Source organism: Bufo gargarizans, chromosome 1 (genome assembly GCF_014858855.1).
Source record: "Bufo gargarizans isolate SCDJY-AF-19 chromosome 1, ASM1485885v1, whole genome shotgun sequence".
Lineage (NCBI taxonomy): Eukaryota > Metazoa > Chordata > Amphibia > Anura > Bufonidae > Bufo > Bufo gargarizans.
In genome coordinates this window covers 586,833,537-586,855,868 of record NC_058080.1, presented here as the reverse complement: position 1 = coordinate 586,855,868, position 22,332 = coordinate 586,833,537, and the positions used below count along the sequence as shown (strand labels likewise).

The window sequence follows — 22,332 nt, the reverse complement described above, 5'->3', positions numbered from 1 at the left end:
TGGTCTGCACTAATGATTTGTAAAGTGGTAGGACTATGTTCTCATTACGGGCATCTATGCCCCTTTTGATGCAACCCATTATCTTATTGGCCTTGGCAGCAGCTGCCTGACATTGGTTTTTGCAGCTTAGTTTGTTGTTTATTAAAATTCCTAGATCCTTTTCCATGTCAGTGTTACCGAGTGTTTTACCATTTAGTATGTACGGGTGACTTGCATTATTCCTTCCCATGTGCATAACTTTACATTTGTCAGTGTTTTTTTGTTCCACAAAAAAATTTCTGCCATTTTCAAACCAGAACCTGGATCTGAATACTTTTGTAATTGCATGTAAATAAAAAAAATTGGCATAGCCACTAAAAATGTATCTGTATAGCGCCACCTGCTGTTTTTGTTTTCTTTTCTTATTCCCCTGTCCACCTCACTGAGGTGGATGCACATGCTCATTGCCATCATTTAAGTGCCTCCTGGACTGTCATAGGTAGAGAGCTGCAGCAGAAAGGACGTACCTCTGAGCTGCCAGCTTGATGTAAATTTAGCAGAGCAGATGGAGCGATGACTGGAGAGATCTCAGGCTCCAGGGCTGGTTGTAGCTTTGGGTCCATTTACAAGTCAGTCTTTTTCTTTTGCAGATTTTCGTTCCGTTTTATGTGGATCCGTGTTACCGCAAAAACCTTTCGTTTTAGGTCTCATGCTCTCAACCGTATGTATTTTACGGTCCACAAAAACGGATTCACAAAAAATACGGATGACGTCTGTGTGCATTCCGTATTTTGCGGAACGGACCAGCTGGCCCCCGATAGAACAGTACTATCCTTGTCCGTTATGCGAACAATAATAGGACATGTTCTATTATTATATTTTTTTTTTGCGGAACGGACATAAGGAAACGGAATGCACACGGAGGAACTTCCGTTTTTTTGCAAATGAATGGTTCCATATATGGTCCGCAAAAAAAATGGAACGGACACGGAAAGAAAATACGTTTGTGTGCATGAGCCCTGAATTGTAAATCTGTTGGGTTTTTCCGCAAAAAAAAAAAAACCCGAAAGGAGGAATATATGTTGCTAGGGTACTAAAAAAAAAAGATTACAATTCTATTTCCTGGAAACGGATTGATGCATTCCGCATGTCATCTGCATTTTTGCAGACCCATTGACTACAATGGGACCACGGACCGCATTTTGCAGACAATAGTGGTACAAGCTCTATATTTTTTTTTTTTGGGGGGAACGGGGAACGGAACAATGCATTTTTTGCGGGGCCATTGAAATTAGTGGGTCTGCAAAATACTGATGTGTTAATGGGCCATTCAAAAGATTATGTACTATATGATGTCTGATTTTCATTAATCATAAGAGAACGCCTTTAATGTATTGCCGCATTTTTTCCCCATCTCTCCACAGGTCCACCTGATTCTCATATGGAGTGCGGTGTAAACTACACAGGGGTTCCCTCAGGTTTGTCATTGACATGCACTTGGCTTGGAGGCTATCCATCCCCGCTACTGCAGTGGGAATATAATGGTGATACACTGTCAAATGGGACTTCAGACACATTGGTGGTGACACTAAACGGCTCCCGGTATGATGATGGACAGACGTTTACTTGCAGAGGAAGACATCTAACCAATGAAGTGAAGGAGGCGACGTGTACGGTTCAGTTAGGTGAGGAAACAATTTATCTTCCCTGCTACACTGGGCTACAGTCCTTTGCCAAAACTCTTATTCTAACCACACGTGGCATATATGCTGTGGATTGTCTGCAGCAGAATTGTGTGTAGAAAATCTAAACCATCCTGGATGGCATTTCACGAATCTTATCCACACCCTGCAGGAAAAAAAAAGCAGGGTTTTCAGCCCGCAGCATGTTAATTCATACTCTGGGTTTTACCCGCAGCTTTCAGGCTTTGTGCAATGATAGACTCACTGCGATTCCTGCAGCAGTACGAGTCCACGTCAGGTGGTTTTTGCAGGCGGTAAGTCCGTGCATTACATAAATGGCCCATTGATGTCAATGGAGACTATGTACTGTAATGCTACATTTCCCCTGTGAAAGTACTGCAGAAGAACCGAACACTAAAGTTTTCCATACAGATTAGGCTACTTTCACACTGGCGTTTTGGCTTTCCGTTTGTGAGATCCGTTCAGGGCTCTCACAAGCGGTCCAAAACGGATCAGTTTTTCCCTAATGCATTCTGAATGGAAAAGGATCCGCTCAGAATGCATCAGTTTGCCTCCATTCCGCTCTGGAGGCAGATGCCAAAACGCGGTTTGCAGTGTTTTGGTGTCCGTCTGACGAAACTGAGCCAAACTGATCCGTTCTGACACACAGTGTAATTCAATGGGGACGGATCCGTTTTCTATGTCACAATCTGGCACAATAGAAAACATATCCGTCCTCCATTGACTTTCAGTGGTGTTCAAGACGGATCCGTCTTGGCTATGTTAAAGATAATACAAACGGATCCATTCTGAATGGATGCCGACTGTTTAATAGCGAAAAATTGGGGTGACAGAAACCCTTTAATTCCCGGAGAACTCCTTTTAAGTGATGGGGTCCTCCCAAGATTTCAACTGATCACAGAAGGTTCCAGTAGTGGGACATCCATCGATCAGCTTGTCTTCAGGGGACCTGTCTTACAAAGTGGACGACCCCTTATTTCCTCGTTTTTATTATGCCCTTGTACTGTACTTCTATACTATCAGCAGAGCTTTAGCTACTGTATAAATGTTCTTTCTGCTCTTTGCTGACCAGGCAGTATTTTAGTTGAACTTACAGCAAGATCCATATGAAGGGCCGTAGGATGTTATCTATGAAAATAAGCCATTGTGCTGGACTCGGTGGGTGATGGAGAATTTATGTGAGTCATATAGGGCATCCCAGCCTTTACATACTTTGAATTTTTCATCTGAACAGAACGAGCAGCATTAGTAGCTTATGAAAATAACTTTTAAATAATAGTGATAACACAGAGGTTAGAGCTTGTAACCCTTGTAGTTTTACAGTAGGTAAAGTTAGCGTATTCTGTACTGCGATTTGTGTATGAGACTGGTACTTTATAGGCTGAATTCACATATGTGGCAAGAGGATCCGGCTGCCTGATCCAGCACAAATGCAGGTTGTCGGGCGGACCAAACACTGCTGCATGCAATGAGTTTTGTCTGTCCAAAACCCGGCATTTATGCCAGAAAGCAGCCGGATCACCACCAAATCCCACTGTAGTCAATGAGGATCCGGTGATCTGTTGAATCTGGCAATGACGGATATGGTGAACTTCAGCAAGCTGTTGTCTGCTGCAAATGTTCACCTTAAATGTGAACGGGGGCCTAATAGTGTTACTGGTATTTTATCATCTGTGTGTATGGAGGCAAATGGCAGCAATTAACATTATAGCACGGGGTCTGATCTGTATTTAGTACTCAAGTAAGATATTAACAGCAGTCATTTCAGATTTGATTCTGTCCACTGCACAAATTCAATAGGGTTAAAATAGTTTTCTGTGCATGAAGCTGGCCACTTACAGCTCGGTCAGATGTACTTGGGGGACACTCTCCTGCCCCCTGAAACCACTGCTGTTCCTGAAAACGCTATAGAAAAGGGATGAAATGTCTACCGTATGTTGTAAATGTCCTTTATGGCTCATTCAGACGGCCATATCCTGTCTGCAAAAATGCAGATCGGACAGTTCAGCATGTCCGCAAAAAAAACTGATTGCAGTCTGCATTTTTGCCAACCCATAGACTTCAATGGGGCCACATCATGATTTTCACTGACCAGTATAGGACATGTTATATTTGTTTTGCGGAGCCGTAGAATGGAAGAAAAGGGCCCCATAAAAGTAAATGGGTCTGCTTCTAATCCAGAAAAAAACGGATCCACATTTTTGCGGACAGCATACGGCTGTCTGAATGAGTACTTAGACAGGACCTTATTACAACCCTTTACACTATACCATACAGTTACAAACTGGTATCCCTGGTGGATACTGTCCTCAGTTAGGTAAAAGGTTAAACTGCTATATGAGCTTTCCTGTCAAACAGCGGTGTGAAAAGGCCCTTATCTGATATTCATCACAGCATCCAGTCATTTAATAAGCGATGTCACCACTTCCTAGTACATAAAATATCTTATTGTGTGCAGAGAGCAGATTTAAAGGCTACTTTCACACTGGCGTTTTGGCTTTACGTTTGTGAGTTCCGTTCAGGGCTGTCACAAGCGGTCCAAAACGGATCAGTTTCGCCCTAATGCATTCTGAATGGAAAAGGATCCGCTCAGAATGCATCAGTTTGCCTCCGTTCAGTAACCATTCCACTCTGGAGGCAGATGCCAAAACACGGCTTGCAGTCTGCTTGACGAAACTGAGCCAAACGGCACACAATGTAAGTCAATAGGGACGGATCCGTTTTCTTTGACACAATCTGGCACAATAGAAAACGGATTTGTCTCTCATTGACTTGACTTTCAGTGGTGTTCAAGATGGATCCGTCTTGGCTATGTTACAGATAATACAAACGTATCCGTTCATGATGGATGCATGCGGTTGTATTATTGTAACGGATCCGTTTTTGCAAATCCAAGACGGATCCACCCAAAACGCATGTGAAACTAGGCTAACCCTTTCAGAGTCTCATTCCAGGAGAGATAACTTTTTTTATTCTTCTGTTGGCGCAGCAGTATAAGTGCTTGTTCTTTTATTTTTCAAGAGCGAGGGGAAACGTAAAAGAAAACAATTCCGCCATCTTTTTTGCAGTATAACATCTGCACTATTCACTGTGTGGCAGAAATAACACTTGCAGTGCATTATTTTATTGCCTTGTATTAGGGTACTTTCACACTAGCATTTTTCCTTTCCGCTATTGAGATCCATCATAGGCTCTCTATAGCAGATGAAAACGCTTCAGTTTTGTCCCTATTCATTGTCAATAGGGACAAAATTGAGCTGAATGAAACGGAATGCTCCAAAATGCATTCCGTTCTGTTTGGTTGCGCTCCCATCGCGGACAGAATAATGCTGCAAGCAGCGGTTTTCTGTCCGCAATGTGGTGCGGAGCAAGACATATCCGTCCTGACACACATGGTAAGTCAATAGCGATGGATCCGTTTTCTCTGACACAATAGAAAACGGACCCGTTCCCCATTAACTTTCAATAGTGTTCATGACGGATCCGTCATGGCTATAGAAAACATAATGTAACCGGATCCCTTCATGACGGATGCATGCGGTTGTATTATTGTAACGGAAGCGTTTTTGCAAATCCATGACGGATCTGCAAAAAAACATAGTGTGAAAGTAGCCTGATACTGTACCTGTCAATGTTACACTGATAGCCAGCTTATTGGACCCTGGCTTCCATAAATGACAGCTCCAGATGCCATTGTCAGGCCTCCGGCTGCCACAGCATCCAGCAGCGCTCCGATTTTCAGTCTGACAAATCCCTTAGATGCCACCTTCACTATTGACTGTGGCATCTAAGGGGTTGAGGTTGACCAGCTGGTATCAGTTATCTCTGAGCCTGGCGTTACAGCGGTGATGATCTGTATGTCACAAACTATCTTGGCACCTTGATATATAGTTACGTCAAGGTGTGGGAAGAGATTGAAGCAGGACTGTTGGGCCAGATAAAGTAGAACGTGGTTTATTACCTTTTAACAATTCCTCAGTTGTCTCATTAGTTTGGAGGCATAATATGCATGGTAGATAATTTCCTTTTCTCATTGTTCTCATCCAGAGGGCACTGGTGTTCATTGTGTCCCTTTCTTTCAGGATACCCTGTGCCCCAGTCCCAGGTACTGAGAACCTGCTTAAAAGGGGAAAATGTAACCCTTTCATGTTCTGTATTGAGGGCTAACCCCCCAGCTGTAATAACCTGGCTGCGTAACCTGAGCCAGCCAAATGTGGAGATCCAGTCAGGGACAAAGTACCAGATCGTACAGATCAGCAGCAGCATGGTGTCCTACCTCACCATTGTCAACTGCTCCAAGGAGGAAGACGAAGGCTCTTACATTTGCGTGACCAACAATGGAGTTGCAACACAAGATTTCTATATATGGCTTGATGTGACCAGTGAGTAGAGAACTGATTTACTTGTAAATTGTTTTAACATCATTAAGATTCCCCCCCCCCCCCCCCCCCCGGCCTGTCTCGACTCCCCTTGTGGTGGTGGGAGTGGTCCGGGTAGAGTGCTTGGATAGTCACCTGTGTGTGGGGACTAGGTATGTCGGGAAACTAGACAAGGTGTTATGGACAATGGAGGGTGTGTCTTAATTGAGTATAGATACTGGTGGGACCTGTTCATGATGGATATGCAATGCTACCTGTGGCATGACCAACTCTTCGCTAGGGGTTGGGGGGATTGGGTGGGGGTTCTAGGACTCCACTATTGGCTATGTATGTCATTTCCATTTCTTGCTGTAATGCTATTTGTGATGCCTGAGTCCCTATTGAGCGTACAACTTTTAAACTGTGTTGAATAAAAATGATTTGATTTAAAATAAAAAATAAAAATAAGCAGTAAGAAGGATCGATAGTTGAGCAACATTTTGATAAGATGTATAGTTGGTGACCATACGTTGCTGATGTAGGTTGCCGTGCACATGCTGGGAAGCTGACAGATACGTCAGAAAGAAAGATGTAGGGTAAAAAAAATTGTGCAAGTTGCAATACAATTGCTATTGAAGTTGTGACTTTAGAAGGGGTATTACCTGCAGAGGTGATGCATGTCAGATTAGTAGGAGCACTGATTGCTAGAATGAAGGAGCCTGGTTTCTTGTTGCCATAAGCCGCACTGATGCAGCATGGAGGAGTTTGCATGGAGCTGTTTTTCTGCGTGTGCTCTGCTGCTCCGTTCAGACTCTATGGAAATAACAGAAACTTGCACTAAGGCTCCATTCGCACGTCCGCAATTTCGTTCCGCATTCTGCGGAACGGAATTGCGGACCCATTCATTTCTTTGGGGCAGCACATCGTGCTGCCCAGACACGGAATTGCGGACCCACACTTCTGGGTCTGCACTTCCGTTCTGCCAAAAAATAGAAAATGTCCTATTCTTGTTCGCAATTGCGGACAAGAACAGGCATATTCTATTAGTGCCGGCAATGTGCGGTCCTCAAAATGCGAAACGCACATTGCCGCTGCCCGTGTTTTGCGGATCCGTGGATCCGCAAAACACGTTGCGGACATGTGAATGGAGCCAAAAGCAATAATCAGTGGCGGTCCAAAGCATAGTGTTCCTTTTTAGCTTCTATTAGTCACAATAAGATTTACTTGGGAGATAAGAGTTAGGCTCATTGCCGATTAGTAAATCTCGCCTGATTGGAACGTTCAAATAAAAAACACAAAAAATCCTTAATAATTTATTGGCTTAAAATCGGGGCCAACAGCCCTAAAGTGTCTATTCAGGTAGTGAAGGTGCCCTTACAGACTGGGGTATAATGCCATACAGTAACCCCTGTACAGACTGCATTTACTGTATGGTATGAATGGGTGCAGATACAGGTGATTTATAGTGCTAGATACAAAGTCTGCACGTCATCAGAGGCGGATGGCTTCTTTTAATGTAGGACACTTGATTATTCTCTGCAATTGTCCTGAGGACTTATAGGGCTATACCTATAATGAAATGCGGAGAGCAGAATAACTAACCTATGATCAGTCCTGGGCGCTGCACATACCGCCGATCTACTAGCATATATCTATTAGCGGTTTTGTGTTGGCTAGCACTGCGGTATACCACCAGTCTGCTAGCATTAGTAGAACCACAGGTCGCTGCATGCTGTGGTCCACGAATGCCTTTGAGTACACTACATATTTCTTATCCTCGGAGAAAAGGCAAGCTAGCCTATCTCCTGTTAGTGTATGGTGTTACCAATAAGCTTTAATTCATTGAGGGTGAAAAAAGATGTCTAGATGCATCTACTGTGAGGATAGCTGTACTCACGACTATCTGTCACCTGTATCTGCCCCTATTCATACCATAAATGCAGTCTGTTCAGAGGTGTTTATATGCTGGGCACCCTCACTGCTTGAATAGACACTTTAGGGCTTTTGACGCTGATTTTAAGAATATGTATCGACCCGCTCAGCTTCTCCTGCTCAGTTACAGGGTGCTTTCCGTATTGTACTTCACTTGAGAATTGAGTAGTTCCAAGACAACAGGCAGTGTAATGAAGAGGAAGGAGCACTCGCATGGAGCGCTGCCTCCTCTTCAAACAGCTGATTGGCGGGTGTGCCGGGTGTTGGAGCTGCCTGCCGATCACAAATTGATGACCTATCCTGAGAATAAGTTCTTAATATAAATTGTCTGCACAACATTTGTGAAACATTGTGTGACAACTGATAAAGTTGGGAAAAATTACAGCAATGCAGACTCCTGCAAAATTGACTTCCACTCATGATACTGTCTTTTTACTCTTATTCCTCAGCTCCCCACAACATTATTGGATTAGTATCTGCTATCCTGATCCTTTTCCTCATAGTGGTCGCCCTTATTGTAGGAAGTATACTCTACTGCGATCCCCAGTTATATATAAAAGGTAAGTCTTATCACTTATAGCTGGAATATTCCGGTGAAAATGACTATTTTGGAAAATTGTATAACTTTTCACTACTCAGTGAATATATGATGTCTACCTCTGGATGACCCCAATTTAAAATGGTTTTTGAAATGTGATCATCTCGAGTGTGATGGAATCTGCTGCCAATCTAAAGTCCAGGCAGACACCCTACATGACTGGAACTGCGGAGGGAAGCATACTCACCAGCTCCGCACGTCTGGGTTCTGGCTCCTATGCTCCCTGGCTGCTGCTTTCTGAACTTCCTGTGTCAATATCCTGCTTTGACACGGATCATGTGGCCCAGCAGCCAATTACAGCAGTGACCTGTCCCCCATATGTCATGTCACTGGGTCATGTGACACATGGGGGACACTTCAGCACTGTGTCGGACCACATGTTGACACAAGGAGAGCGGCAGAAGTGGTGGTAGACCAAAGGAGACAGAACCCAGTGGCAAGAACTGATAAGTATGCTTTCCTATGGAGGTCCATCCGCATACGGAAAAGGGAGTTTGTCCAACCCCTTAAAATAAGCAATAATCTCATGGAGCCATTCGGTGTTGCCATACATGCATTTCTCCTGCAGCTGCAGTCCATAGTACAACAATATTATGCACTCAATACACATAATAACCATTCATTCAACAGCAGCTTGTTGGCCGTTTTCAGATGCAGTAGATTTTATTGTACAAACTAATTAAGGAGTTATTTGCACTGTTACATACTGATATATATATATATATATATATATATGTTCATTTATCCATTAATATTTTTTCTTTTACAACCCTGTTTTTTTTTTTTTCCTTCTAAAACCTTCGTTTAAACCTTTTTGGATGCCGTTCTGGATTATTGCAGCCAACCCATTCCGGTGAGTAGTACTTTTCTTGTCCTTCTAAATGTATTTTCCCATCAATGTCCCTAGTCCTCTGCCTTATTAGGATATAGTGGGGACTTAGAGCAGTGGTGGGGAAGCTATGGCATGGGTGCCAGAGGCGGCACTCGGAGCCCTCTCTGTGTGCACCTGCACCCTGGAAAAAGTCTAGGGTGTACCAGTATGCCTTAGATACCTGCGCAGGGCATACTATGAACGGCACAGGCAGCGCATTGAACGTAGGCAGTTGCCGATCTGATATTGATGACTTATCTTGAGGATCCATTTAAAATAATGAATTAATAAATACATACCCGAAGTCACAAACCAGAAAAAGTATATATATTTTTTTTCAGACATATTATATTACTCTCTTCCTAGAACAATTACAGTGCCCTGCAAAATAATTCACTCCCTGTTTTATTGCATTCCAATGAAATGTAACAGATTTTTTGGGGGGGGGTTGTACCATTCGATTTACACAATATGCCTACCACACAAAAAAATCTTCAATAAATAAAATGTGCACAAGTATTCACCCTCTGAAAGTCACTACTTTGTGGAGCCACTTGGTGCTGCAATTACAGATGCTAGTCTCTTGGGTTGTGTCTCAATTAGCTTAGCACATCTAGGCACTGGGATTTCTGCCCACTCCTTCAAGTTAGGTGGGTTGTGTTAGCATCCAGCAGTCTTTAAGTCATTCCACCGATTCTCAATTGGATTGATGTCGTGGCTTTGAATAGTCCATTCCAAGAAATGTAAGTGCTTCCCCATAAACCACCCTAGTGTAGCTTTAGCAGTATGTTTAGGGCTCGTTCCGGACAGCAGAGACACGGAGCAGTAACATGATTGATAATTCTCTTTACCTCTCTGTGGCCTTTTTGCTACAAAACCACAGTGACAACTTTATCTCACTGTGATTTTGTAGCAAAAAGATCATAGAGGGGCACGGAGCATTATCAGTCATGTTACTGCTCTGTGTCTCTGCTGTCCGGAGCGGGGCTTGGCTCTCTTTCACGCAGTGGTGGATTACCTGCACGGGATCCGCTCGTGTGAAAGAGCACTCGGGGTCCTTGTCCTGCTGGAAGGCGAAAGTCTATCCCAGTCTCAAATCTCTGGCAGACTTAGGCTTTTCTCGAGAATTTGCCTGCATTTACTGCCATCCATCTTTCTTTTAATCCTGACCAGTTTTCCAGTCTCTGCTGATAAATAGCATCCCCACCACAATGTACTGTGAGAATTGTGTTCTTGGGGTCATGAGTAATGTTAGGTTTGCACCATATGTAGCATTTAACATGACGACCAGAAATTTTAGTCTCATCTGACCAGAGAATCTGATATGTGTTTTGGGTAGTCTGCTGATTCTAAAACTTCACTTTTTCCTATGTTGGGGTACTTTCACACTGGCGTTTTTCTTTTCCGGCGCTGAGTTCCGTCCTAGGCGCTCAAATCCGGAAAAGAACTGATCAGTTTTATCCTAATGCATTCTGAATGGAGAGCAATCCGTTCAGGATGCATCAGGATGTCTTCAGTTCAGTCTTTTTGACTGATCAGGCTTTTCAGAAAACCGTAGCATGTTGTATTTTTACCTCCGGCCAAAAATCCTGAACACTTTGACTGAACGCCGGATCCGGCCTTTTTCCCATTGACTTGCATTAACACCGGATCCGGCGCCGTGTGTTCAGTCAAACCGGATCCTTAAACCAAAAAAATGTGAAAAAAAAAAGTTAGTCCATAAATGGCGGATTCGTTTTTTCCAATGTATTTTTTGATTGTAATCAAAATCCGTTTCAAATCCGATTCAAATGTAATCCGTTTTTCCGGATCCGCCGGGCAGTTCCGGTGTCTGAATTGAACGCCGGATTTAAACAACGCTAGTGTGAAAGTAGCCTTATTCTTTAAAACGACCCTCCAGTTCTAGAAAAAAAAAAAAAATTCACATTAACTGGGGAACAAGTAGAACATTTGCCTGGTGACGTAAATTTTATCTTTTCAGCTGCAGATCTGCCAGTTCGTGGGCTCTTCTTCTGTCATCCAAGATGGTCTTTTTGCTTCTCGCCTGTTGCATACTGCATTTGGTAGCCCAAGACACTTCCTACTGACCTTGGATTGGAAACTTGGAATGTAGGAAGCGTCTTGGGCTTCCAAAAGCACAGTGTGTATCAGATCTGAGAAGCCGTGTGTCATCCTGGATGGCAGAAGAGGAGGAATTTGTGGATCTGCAGCTGAAAAGATGAAAAGGAAGTCAACTGGTAAGTGTCTTGTTTGTTCCTCAGTTAACGTGATATATTTTTTTTCTTGAACTGGAGGGTCACTTTAACCCTTTCCTGACTGAGCGATTTTCTATCTATTTATTTATTTTTTGGTTCTTTACTTCCTGCCTTTTTGGTTCTATAATTTTTATTTATTTTTTTTATTCACGTTCTTGTGGGACAAGTTTTACTTTCTGATTGTATACAATATTAAATCGTACTATGTAGTGAGAAGTTGGAAGAAATTAGTTTTATGAGTTTTGTTTTTATGCCGTTCTCCATGCAGTAAAATTGACATGTTACTTTCAATTTCTGGGTCAGTACAATTACAGCGATACCACATTATACACACATCAAAACATAAAAAAAGATTAAAACTTTGAAAAACATATTTTTCTTAGCATCTCTATATTCTGACTCCCATAACTTTTCATATTTACATCTACAGAGTTGTGCGGGGGCTCATTTTCTGTGCCACAATCTGTAGAGTGTATTGATACCATTTTGGGATGTTTGACTTTTTGTTCACTTTTTATTCCATTTTTTGGAAAGATAAAGTGACAAAAAAACTGTGGATCGGTCAGTTTTTCTTTTCAGTTACAGTGTTCATCGTACGGGATAAATGCATTTGTATTTTAATAGTTCAGGCATTTGGGAATGCGGTGATGCCTGTGATTTTAATTTTTTTATTGTTTATTTTTAATATGAGGAAATGGGGTAATTTGAATTTTTTACAAATATTTTAAAAACTTTTTAAGTCCACTTGACACTTGAACATGTGATCATCTGATCGCTTCTCCCATACACTGCAATAAATTACCATTGTAGCCTATGGTAGATTCATTATATCCCTATGGAGGGCCCCAGATTGTCATAGCAACTGATCTGCTCCCTTGATCTCAGCGCGGGGAAATCATTCAGGCATCGGGAGTGCAGCACTTCCTGGAAAGACCTCTCAGATGCAGTGGTTGCAATTGACCACAGCATCTGAGAGGTTAAAAGTCCAATTGGTATTATCGCCTATCATGGACTTTTCCTTTAGTTTTGTTCAAAACAGCAGAAGTCCGGCGGCTATGGCGCCCACTCGGAAGCCAAGTAGACACCGTTCTTAAAGTCCCGACTTCTGCTGTATATGTGCGGTAGCGGTCACGGGGGAATTAAGCAATGGCTTATTTTCTGGCCACTTGTAGCTTTTTGTTATTTTTTGTGTCTATCTTTATTCCCAGTTTTTGGTGGGCAAACTTCTATTAGGTTTGTAGTTATGTCATATTATCTCCATTTTGTTTTACTTGATTTGACGGTACTTTGTGGAATGGTTAAAGTCAGGTATGTTTTTCTATAACCTACTTCTCCACAACTTTGTCTCTGAGCTGTATGGAGAGCACCATGGTCTTCATTTTGCTTTCCTATTAGTGTTTTAGACTCTGTGTTCTTTCAAGATGGTCTCGCATCTTGTGACAGGTCATGTGAAGCTCACTGGTTCGGCAGACCTTATTTTAGGGTTTCATAGCAAAGGGGTGAAAACGCATCTACTCACAATGTTTCATTTTTTACTTTGGGTATTTTTCTTTTTTATTCCACTTTAACAATGTGGACTATTTTGTCAGGTCCATTACATTTAAATAAAAATCAATTTCAATTCCAGTTTGTAATGCAACAATACAGCAAAATACCAAGGGGGATTCTGAATACTTTTGCAAGGCACTGTAGCTGCATTCTGGATAATATTCTACGGAGATCTGCTAAAAGAAATAATACCTTTCAATGTGGCTTTGTATTGTGTTACAGAAAGGGAGCATCGGAAGTCCTGATTCTTGTAGAATCAGAAGAGGAGGATGAGATGCAGCAAGTTGACGATTCAGTTGTAAACACGGAGTACACTGATGCTGCAACAAGTAGCCCTGCAACTGCAAATGGGAACATCTGTAAACACCAGGTTTTATTCCACAATCCACCTGACGGTATGTATGTGTTATATTGAAGTCTATTCTACTGAAATTAAGAGCGTCTCTCGTGTTAAAATTGTAGCATATTCCAATTTACACAGCTACAGTATTGCTCACTTTAAAGGGGTTGTCTGCTTACTGGTAAAATTTAAAAAATGTCTTAAAGGGAACCTGTCACCGGGATTTTGTGTATAGAGCCGAGGACATGGGTTGCTAGATGGTCGCTAGCACATGCGCAATAGCCAGTCCTCATAGCTCTGTGTGCTTTTATTGTGTAAAAAAACCGATTTGATACATATGCAAATTAACTTGAGATGAGTCCTGTCCCTGACTCATCTCACATACAGGACTCCTCTCAGGTTAATTTGCATATGTATCAAATCGTTTTTTTTACACAATAAAAGCACACAGAGTTATGGGGACTGGGTATTGCAGATGTGCTAGCAGCCATCTAGCAACCCATGTCCTCAGCTCTGTACACAAAATCCCGGTGACAGGTTCCCTTTAAAGGTTTTTTTTGAGAGTGTTGTTTTTTTTTTTACTGATGACTAGGGATGAGCGAACTCGAACTGTATAGTTCGGGTTCGTACCGAATTTTGGGGTGTCCGTGACACGGACCCGAACCCGGACATTTTCGTAAAAGTCCGGGTTCGGGTTCGGTGTTCGTCGCTTTCTTGGCGCTTTTTGAAAGGCTGCAAAGCAGCCAATCAACAAGCGTCATACTACTTGCCCCAAGAGGCCGTCACAGCCATGCCTACTATTGGCATGGCTGTGATTGGCCAGAGCACCATGTGACCCAGCCTCTATTTAAGCTGGAGTCACATAGCGCCGCCCGTCACTCTGCTCTGATTAGCGTAGGGAGAGGTTGCGGCTGCGACAGTAGGGCGAGATTAGGCAGATTAACTCCTCCAAAGGACTTGATTATTGATCGATCTGCAGCTGTGGGTCATTGAGCTGCTGATACTCAATTGCTCACTGTTTTTAGGCTGCCCAGACCGTTTGTCAGTCACTTTTTTCTGGGGTGATCGGCGGCCATCTTGTGTCTTGTGGTGCGCCAGCACAAGCTGCGACCAAGTGCATTTAACCCTCAATGGTGTGGTTGTTTTTTGGCTAAAGCCTACATCAGGGTGAAGCTGTCACACCAAGTGCATTTAACCAGCAATAGTCTGTTTATTTTTTGGCCATATACTACATCAGGGGCAAGCTGCGCCTGTCACCAAGTGCATTTAACCCTCAGTAGTGTGGTTGGTCAAGCTGTCACACCAAGTGCATTTAACCAGCAATAGTGTGGTTATTTTTTGGCCATATCCCAGTCTAATTCTGTCAGTAAATCCATACCGGTCACCCAGCGCCTAAATACTAGGCCTCAAATTTATATCCCGCTAAATCTGTCGTTACCGCTGTACTGTTCTGGCTGGGCAAGTTATTTAGTGTCCGTCAAAGCACATTTTTTGTTCTGGGTTGAAATACAATTCCCAATTTAGCAATTTCATAATTTAGTGGTTTCTGCTGTATCAGAGCTATTTGAAATCTATCCCTAAAAGGGTATATAATATTCAAGGTGCACATAGGGTCATTCAGAATAACTTCACACACACGCTACTGTGCATTTCCAAGTCTAATTCTATCAGTAAATCTATACCGGTCACCCAGCGCCTAAATACTAGGCCTCAAATTTATATTCAGCTGAATTTGAATACAATACATTGGGCCAAATAATATTTTTGTTGTTGTGGTGAACGATAACAATGAGGAAAACATCTAGTAAGGGACGCGGACGTGGACATGGTCGTGGTGGTGTTAGTGGACCCTCTGGTGCTGGGAGAGGACGTGGCCGTTCTGCCACATCCACACGTCCTAGTGTACCAACTACCTCAGGTCCCAGTAGCCGCCAGAATTTACAGCGATATATGGTGGGGCCCAATGCCGTTCTAAGGATGGTAAGGCCTGAGCAGGTACAGGCATTAGTCAATTGGGTGGCCGACAGTGGATCCAGCACGTTCACATTATCTCCCACCCAGTCTTCTGCAGAAAGCGCACAGATGGCGCCTGAAAACCAACCCCATCAGTCTGTCACATCACCCCCATGCATATCAGGGAAACTGTCTGAGCCTCAAGTTATGCAGCAGTCTCTTATGCTGTTTGAAGACTCTGCTGGCAGGGTTTCCCAAGGGCATCCACCTAGCCCTTCCCCAGCGGTGGAAGAAATAGACTGCACTGACGCACAACCACTTATGTTTCCTGATGATGAGGACATGGGAATACCACCTCAGCATGTCTCTGATGACGAAACACAGGTGCCAACTGCTGCGTCTTTCTGCAGTGTGCAGACTGAACAGGAGGTCAGGGATCAAGACTGGGTGGAAGACGATGCAGGGGACGATGAGGTTCTAGACCCCACATGGAATGAAGGTCGTTCCACTGACTTTCACAGTTCGGAGGAAGAGGCAGTGGTGAGACCGAGCCAACAGCGTAGCAAAAGAGGGAGCAGTGGGCAAAAGCAGAACACCCGCCACCAAGAGACTCCGCCTGCTACTGACCGCCGCCATCTGGGACCGAGCACCCCAAAGGCAGCTTCAAGGAGTTCCCTGGCATGGCACTTCTTCAAACAATGTGCTGACGACAAGACCCGAATGGTTTGCACGCTGTGCCATCAGAGCCTGAAGCGAGGCATTAACGTTCTGAACCTGAGCACAACCTGCATGACCAGGCACCTGCATGCAAAGCATGAACTGCAGTGGAGTAAACACCTTAAAACCAAGGAAGTCACTCAGGCTCCCCCTGCTACCTCTTCTGCTGCTGCCGCCTCGGCCTCTTCTGCTGCTGCCGCCTCGGCCTCTTCTGCTGCTGCCGCCTCGGCCTCTTCTGCTGCTGCCGCCTCGGCCTCTTCTGCTGCTGCCGCCTCGGCCTCTTCTGCTGCTGCCGCCTCGGCCTCTTCTGCTGCTGCCGCCTCGGCCTCTTCTGCTGCTGCTGCCGCCGCCTTGGCCTCTTCCTCCGCCTCTGGAGGAACGTTGGCACCTGCTGCCCAGCAAACAGGGGATGTACCACCAACACCACCACCACCTCCGTCACCAAGCGTCTCAACCATGTCACACGGCAGCGTTCAGCTCTCCATCTCGCAAACATTTGAGAGAAAGCGTAAATTCCCACCTAGCCACCCTCGATCCCTGGCCCTGAATGCCAGCATTTCTAAACTACTGGCCTATGAAATGCTGTCATTTAGGCTGGTGGACACAGACAGCTTCAAACAGCTCATGTCGCTTGCTGTCCCACAGTATGTTGTTCCCAGCCGCCACTACTTCTCCAAGAGAGCCGTGCTTTCCCTGCACAACCAAGTATCCGATAAAATCAAGTGTGCACTGCGCAACGCCATCTGTAGCAAGGTCCACCTAACCACAGATACGTGGACCAGTAAGCACGGCCAGGGACGCTATATCTCCCTAACTGCACATTGGGTAAATGTAGTGGCAGCTGGGCCCCAGGCGGAGAGCTGTTTGGCGCACGTCCTTCCGCCGCCAAGGATCGCAGGGCAACATTCTTTGCCTCCTGTTGCCACCTCCTCCTTCTCGGCTTCCTCCTCCTCTTCTTCCACCTGCTCATCCAGTCAGCCACACACCTTCACCACCAACTTCAGCACAGCCCGGGGTAAACGTCAGCAGGCCATTCTGAAACTCATATGTTTGGGGGACAGGCCCCACACCGCACAGGAGTTGTGGCGGGGTATAGAACAACAGACCGACGAGTGGTTGCTGCCGGTGAGCCTCAAGCCCGGCCTGGTGGTGTGCGATAATGGGCGAAATCTCGTTGCAGCTCTGGGACTAGCCGGTTTGACGCACATCCCTTGCCTGGCGCATGTGCTGATTTTGGTGGTGCAGAAGTTCATTCACAACTACCCCGATATGTCAGAGCTGCTGCATAAAGTGCGGGCCGTCTGTTTGCGCTTCCGGCGTTCACATCCTGCCGCTGCTCGCCTGTCTGCGCTACAGCGTAACTTCGGCCTTCCCGCTCACCGCCTCATATGCAACGTGCCCACCAGGTGGAACTCCACCTTGCACATGCTGGACAGACTGTGCGAGCAGCAGCAGGCCATAGTGGAGTTTCAGCTGCAGCACGCACGGGTCAGTCGCACTGCGGAACAGCACCACTTCACCACCAATGACTGGGCCTCCATGCGAGACCTGTGTGCCCTGTTGCGCTGTTTCGAGTACTCCACCAACATGGCCAGTGGCGATGACGCCGTTATCAGCGTTACAATACCACTTCTATGTCTCCTTGAGAAAACACTTAGGGCGATGATGGAAGAGGAGGTGGCCCTGGAGGAGGAGGAGGAAGAGGGGTCATTTTTAGCACTTTCAGGCCAGTCTCTTCGAAGTGACTCAGAGGGAGGTTTTTTGCAACAGCAGAGGCAAGGTACAAATGTGGCCAGCCAGGGCCCACTACTGGAGGACGAGGAGGACGAGGATGAGGAGGAGGTGGAGGAGGATGAGGATGAAGCATGGTCACAGCGGGGTGGCACCCAACGCAGCTCGGGCCCATCACTGGTGCGTGGCTGGGGGGAAAGGCAGGACGATGACGATACGCCTCCCACAGAGGACAGCTTGTCCTTACCCCTGGGCAGCCTGGCACACATGAGCGACTACATGCTGCAGTGCCTGCGCAACGACAGCAGAGTTGCCCACATTTTAACGTGTGCGGACTACTGGGTTGCCACCCTGCTGGATCCACGCTACAAAGACAATGTGCCCACCTTACTTCCTGCACTGGAGCGTGATAGGAAGATGCGCGAGTACAAGCGCACGTTGGTAGACGCGCTACTGAGAGCATTCCCAAATGTCACAGGGGAACAAGTGGAAGCCCAAGGCCAAGGCAGAGGAGGAGCAAGAGGTCGCCAAGGCAGCTGTGTCACGGCCAGCTCCTCTGAGGGCAGGGTTAGCATGGCAGAGATGTGGAAAAGTTTTGTCAACACGCCACAGCTAACTGCACCACCACCTGATACGCAACGTGTTAGCAGGAGGCAACATTTCACTAACATGGTGGAACAGTACGTGTGCACACCCCTCCACGTACTGACTGATGGTTCGGCCCCATTCAACTTCTGGGTCTCTAAATTGTCCACGTGGCCAGAGCTAGCCTTTTATGCCTTGGAGGTGCTGGCCTGCCCGGCGGCCAGCGTTTTGTCTGAACGTGTATTCAGCACGGCAGGGGGCGTCATTACAGACAAACGCAGCCGCCTGTCTACAGCCAATGTGGACAAGCTGACGTTCATAAAAATGAACCAGGCATGGATCCCACAGGACCTGTCCGTCCCTTGTCCAGATTAGACATTAACTACCTCCCCTTAACCATATATTATTGTACTCCAGGGCACTTCCTCATTCAATCCTATTTTTATTTTCATTTTACCATTATATTGCGAGGCTACCCAAAGTTGAATGAACCTCTCCTCTGTCTGGGTGCCGGGGCCTAAATATATGCCAATGGACTGTTCCAATGTTGGGTGACGTGAAGCCTGATTCTCTGCTATGACATGCAGACTAATTCTCTGCTGACATGAAGCCAGATTCTCTGTTACGGGACCTCTCTCCTCTGCCTGGGTGCTGGGCCTAAATATATGACAATGGACTGTTGCAGTGGTGGCTGACGTGAAGCCTGATTCTCTGCTATGACATGCAGACTGATTGTCTGCTGACATGAAGCCAGATTCTCTGTTACGGGACCTCTCTCCTCTGCCTGGGTGCCGGGGCCTAAATATCTGAGAATGGACTGTTCCAGTGGTGGGTGACGTGAAGCCAGATTCTCTGCTATGGGACCTCTCTCCAATTGATTTTGGTTAATTTTTATTTATTTAATTTTTATTTTAATTCATTTCCCTATCCACATTTGTTTGCATGGGATTTACCTACATGTTGCTGCCTTTTGCAGCCCTCTAGCCCTTTCCTGGGCTGTTTTACAGCCTTTTTAGTGCCGAAAAGTTCGGGATCCCGAACCCGAACATTTTCGGGAAGTTCGGCCGAACTTCTCGAACCCGAACATCCAGGTGTCCGCTCAACTCTACTGATGACCAATATTTTGAATAGGTAATCAGCTGTTTGAGAAGGTACCGGTGCTCGCAGTAGCAACGCAGCCTTCTCTCAGCTCACCAAGCACAGCGCCGTACATTGTACAGCAGCTGTGCTTTGTGTTGCAGCTCAGCCCCATTCGCTTCACCTGGGCCAGGTGACCAATAAAAAGAAAAAGAAAACCAATATGTTGCTCACCTACGTCAGATCCTGACGTTCCTCCACCATTCTTTGCTCAGAAGGAAACTAGACACTGCTGTGTCAGCTCAGTTCCATCAGCAAAAGGTTAAATCCCAGAATAATCCCTCTGCACTCGTGTAAAACTTCTTGTCTTTATTTATAGCGCTTTAAAATCATTCAATAATAATAAAAAAAAAACATATTATGCTACGCGTTTCAAATGTAACAAAATATTCTTCCTCTTAGCAGCCATGAGGAAGAATGTTTTGTTACATTTGAAACGTGATAGGACATGTTGCGATCCATGCCTCCGCACCGCAAAAGATAGATGTCCTATCTTTTGCCATATCTTACGGATCAAGGACCCATTAAAGTCAATCGGGTCCGCACCGCAGCACAAAGGTCACAAGGCCAGTGCCCGTGTATTGCAGACCCGCTGTTTGTGGTCTGCAACACAGGCACGGCGATCCGGTCGTATGAATTGGCCCTAAGGTGCATACCAGCATGTCCTGCAAATTTCAGACACATAACAGTTCAGTAAGGGTGGCATTGCCACCATAACTGGGCTAACAGTAACCCACCGCAACAGGCTGTAACTGCAAAGGATGCATGTTTTCTTATAAGGGGAAAGGCTGTTTTAACCTTCTTAAATATAAAAAGCAGACAACCACTTTGTCTAAAGGAAAGAAAGTCATCAGCATAGCCGTGGAACTTTGGCTGCTATTATTAATTTTACCTACTCTGTATTTATAAAATTGTGCATTCTTCTTTTCTAATCCATTTTTTTTCCTTTATAGATATCAGTCCTAATTTGCTCAGCGAGGTCTCAGAAGAAACAGACAGTGAAAATGCAGAGGAAAACCTTTAGCCTCTGAGCCTACCTTCCATATTTTAATTCAGGGAGTACACAGCCCATTGCAAAGACTCCTATCAATGGGGTAACACTTTTAGTGTTGGTCTTATTGTAATAAAGAAATGGATGGGATTATATGTAAAAGCAACATACTGAAAAGCAGAAACAGCAATTTACACACTTTCCTCAATGCTAAATATGTCTGTCCATTTCTCTGCTGTTTTACACTATGTTTTGTCGGTGTTGTGTATCATGCTATTTCCTCCTAAGGAGGACCATTTGCTGTGAATGCTGGTGCCTAGTGTCTTGGAAGCACAGTCTATCATGAGACCACTAATACTGTGTATAGTCTGTCTTGTATGAAAATTACCAATAGCATCGCTTTAGTTCTTTAAGAAGGAAGAATATTCTTTTGTACATATTTGTGTGTCTAATTAATGCTGCAATGCTTTTTTCCCCTACAAATTACAGTACTTGATGAATATTTACTAACATTAAAGGGCCAGTGTTGTTTCTTCAGTTGATTGTCCATGTGATAGATATACCGTAGGTAAGGGTACTTTGACACTTGTGGCAGAGTGATCCAGCAAGCAGTTCCGTCACCGGAACTGCCTGCCGGATCAGGCAATCTGCATCCAAACGGACAGCATTTGTAGACTGATCCGGATGTGGACCCGTCTCACAAATGCATTGCAAGTATGCATCCATCTCTCCGTTTGTGATATGGAAAAACTGATCCGTTTCCCACATTTTTTTTTTCACATTTTTACAAGGACGGATCCGGCATTGCAGTATTTTTAATGCCGTATCCGGCACTAATACATTTCAACGTAAATTAATGCCGGCATTTCGGCAACTGATCCGGAATTTGGGGGCAGAGATTTTCCTCCCTCCAAAACGCTGTTCAGTGACTGAACTGAAGACATCCTGATGCATCCTGAATGGATTTCTCTTCATTCAGAATGCATCGGGATAAAACTGATCAGTTCTTTTCCGGTATAGAGCCCCTAGGACAGAACTCAACACTGGAAAAGAAAAACGCTAGTGTGAAAGTACCCTAATACATCATGTAGTAGATATAGGGTTATAGGTAGATATAGGAGGATATACTTCAGGTAAAAGTAAACAGTTTTAAAGGTTTTCATGCAATAAATTTAATTTAGCTTATTTTTGGGAAAACCAGAGAGTAGTGTGATTTATCATGGTAAACCCTAGAAATGAAAAGCTCTTGAATAGATATGTACGTGAGGGTTTTTTTGTTTTGTTTTTTAAGGTAGGCTAAACAAACCATGAGAGTTAGCCAGGCAAAATCTATAGAGATGTGAATTGATTAGGTCAATAGAGGTAACGCCATTGGGTGCATAGATAGATAGATGAATAAATAGTAGAGATGTGCAAATTTCTTGAATTTCGATTGGGGTCCGATTCACCATGTTTTTTAAAAAGTTTGATTTGGGTCTGAATAGATTGTACTCTAATCAAATATGCTCCAATTGCCCTGAAATTTGGTATATAACACTCTCTGGTCTCCTAGGGCAGTGTTTCCCAACCAGTGTGCCTCCAGCTGTGGCAAAACTACAACTCCCAGCATGCCCGCACAGCCAAAGGCTGTCCAA

The 22,332-nt window shown here is 44.7% G+C and overlaps 1 protein-coding gene across 2 annotated transcripts in view; it reads left to right on the top strand.

The window, feature by feature from the left end:
* Window positions 1-21,564, top strand: part of VSIG10 (V-set and immunoglobulin domain containing 10) — a 34,017-nt gene extending 12,453 nt beyond the window's left edge. For both annotated transcript variants that reach the window (XM_044290808.1, XM_044290799.1), the window contains 6 exons: window positions 1,404-1,664; window positions 5,765-6,064; window positions 8,422-8,532; window positions 9,411-9,423; window positions 13,467-13,639; window positions 20,661-21,564. In XM_044290808.1, coding sequence (XP_044146743.1) covers window positions 1,404-1,664; window positions 5,765-6,064; window positions 8,422-8,532; window positions 9,411-9,423; window positions 13,467-13,639; window positions 20,661-20,731 — 929 coding nt within the window. In that variant the 3' untranslated portion in view covers window positions 20,732-21,564. The remainder of the gene's footprint in view (window positions 1-1,403; window positions 1,665-5,764; window positions 6,065-8,421; window positions 8,533-9,410; window positions 9,424-13,466; window positions 13,640-20,660) is intronic.
* The last annotated feature ends 768 nt before the right edge of the window (window positions 21,565-22,332 follow it).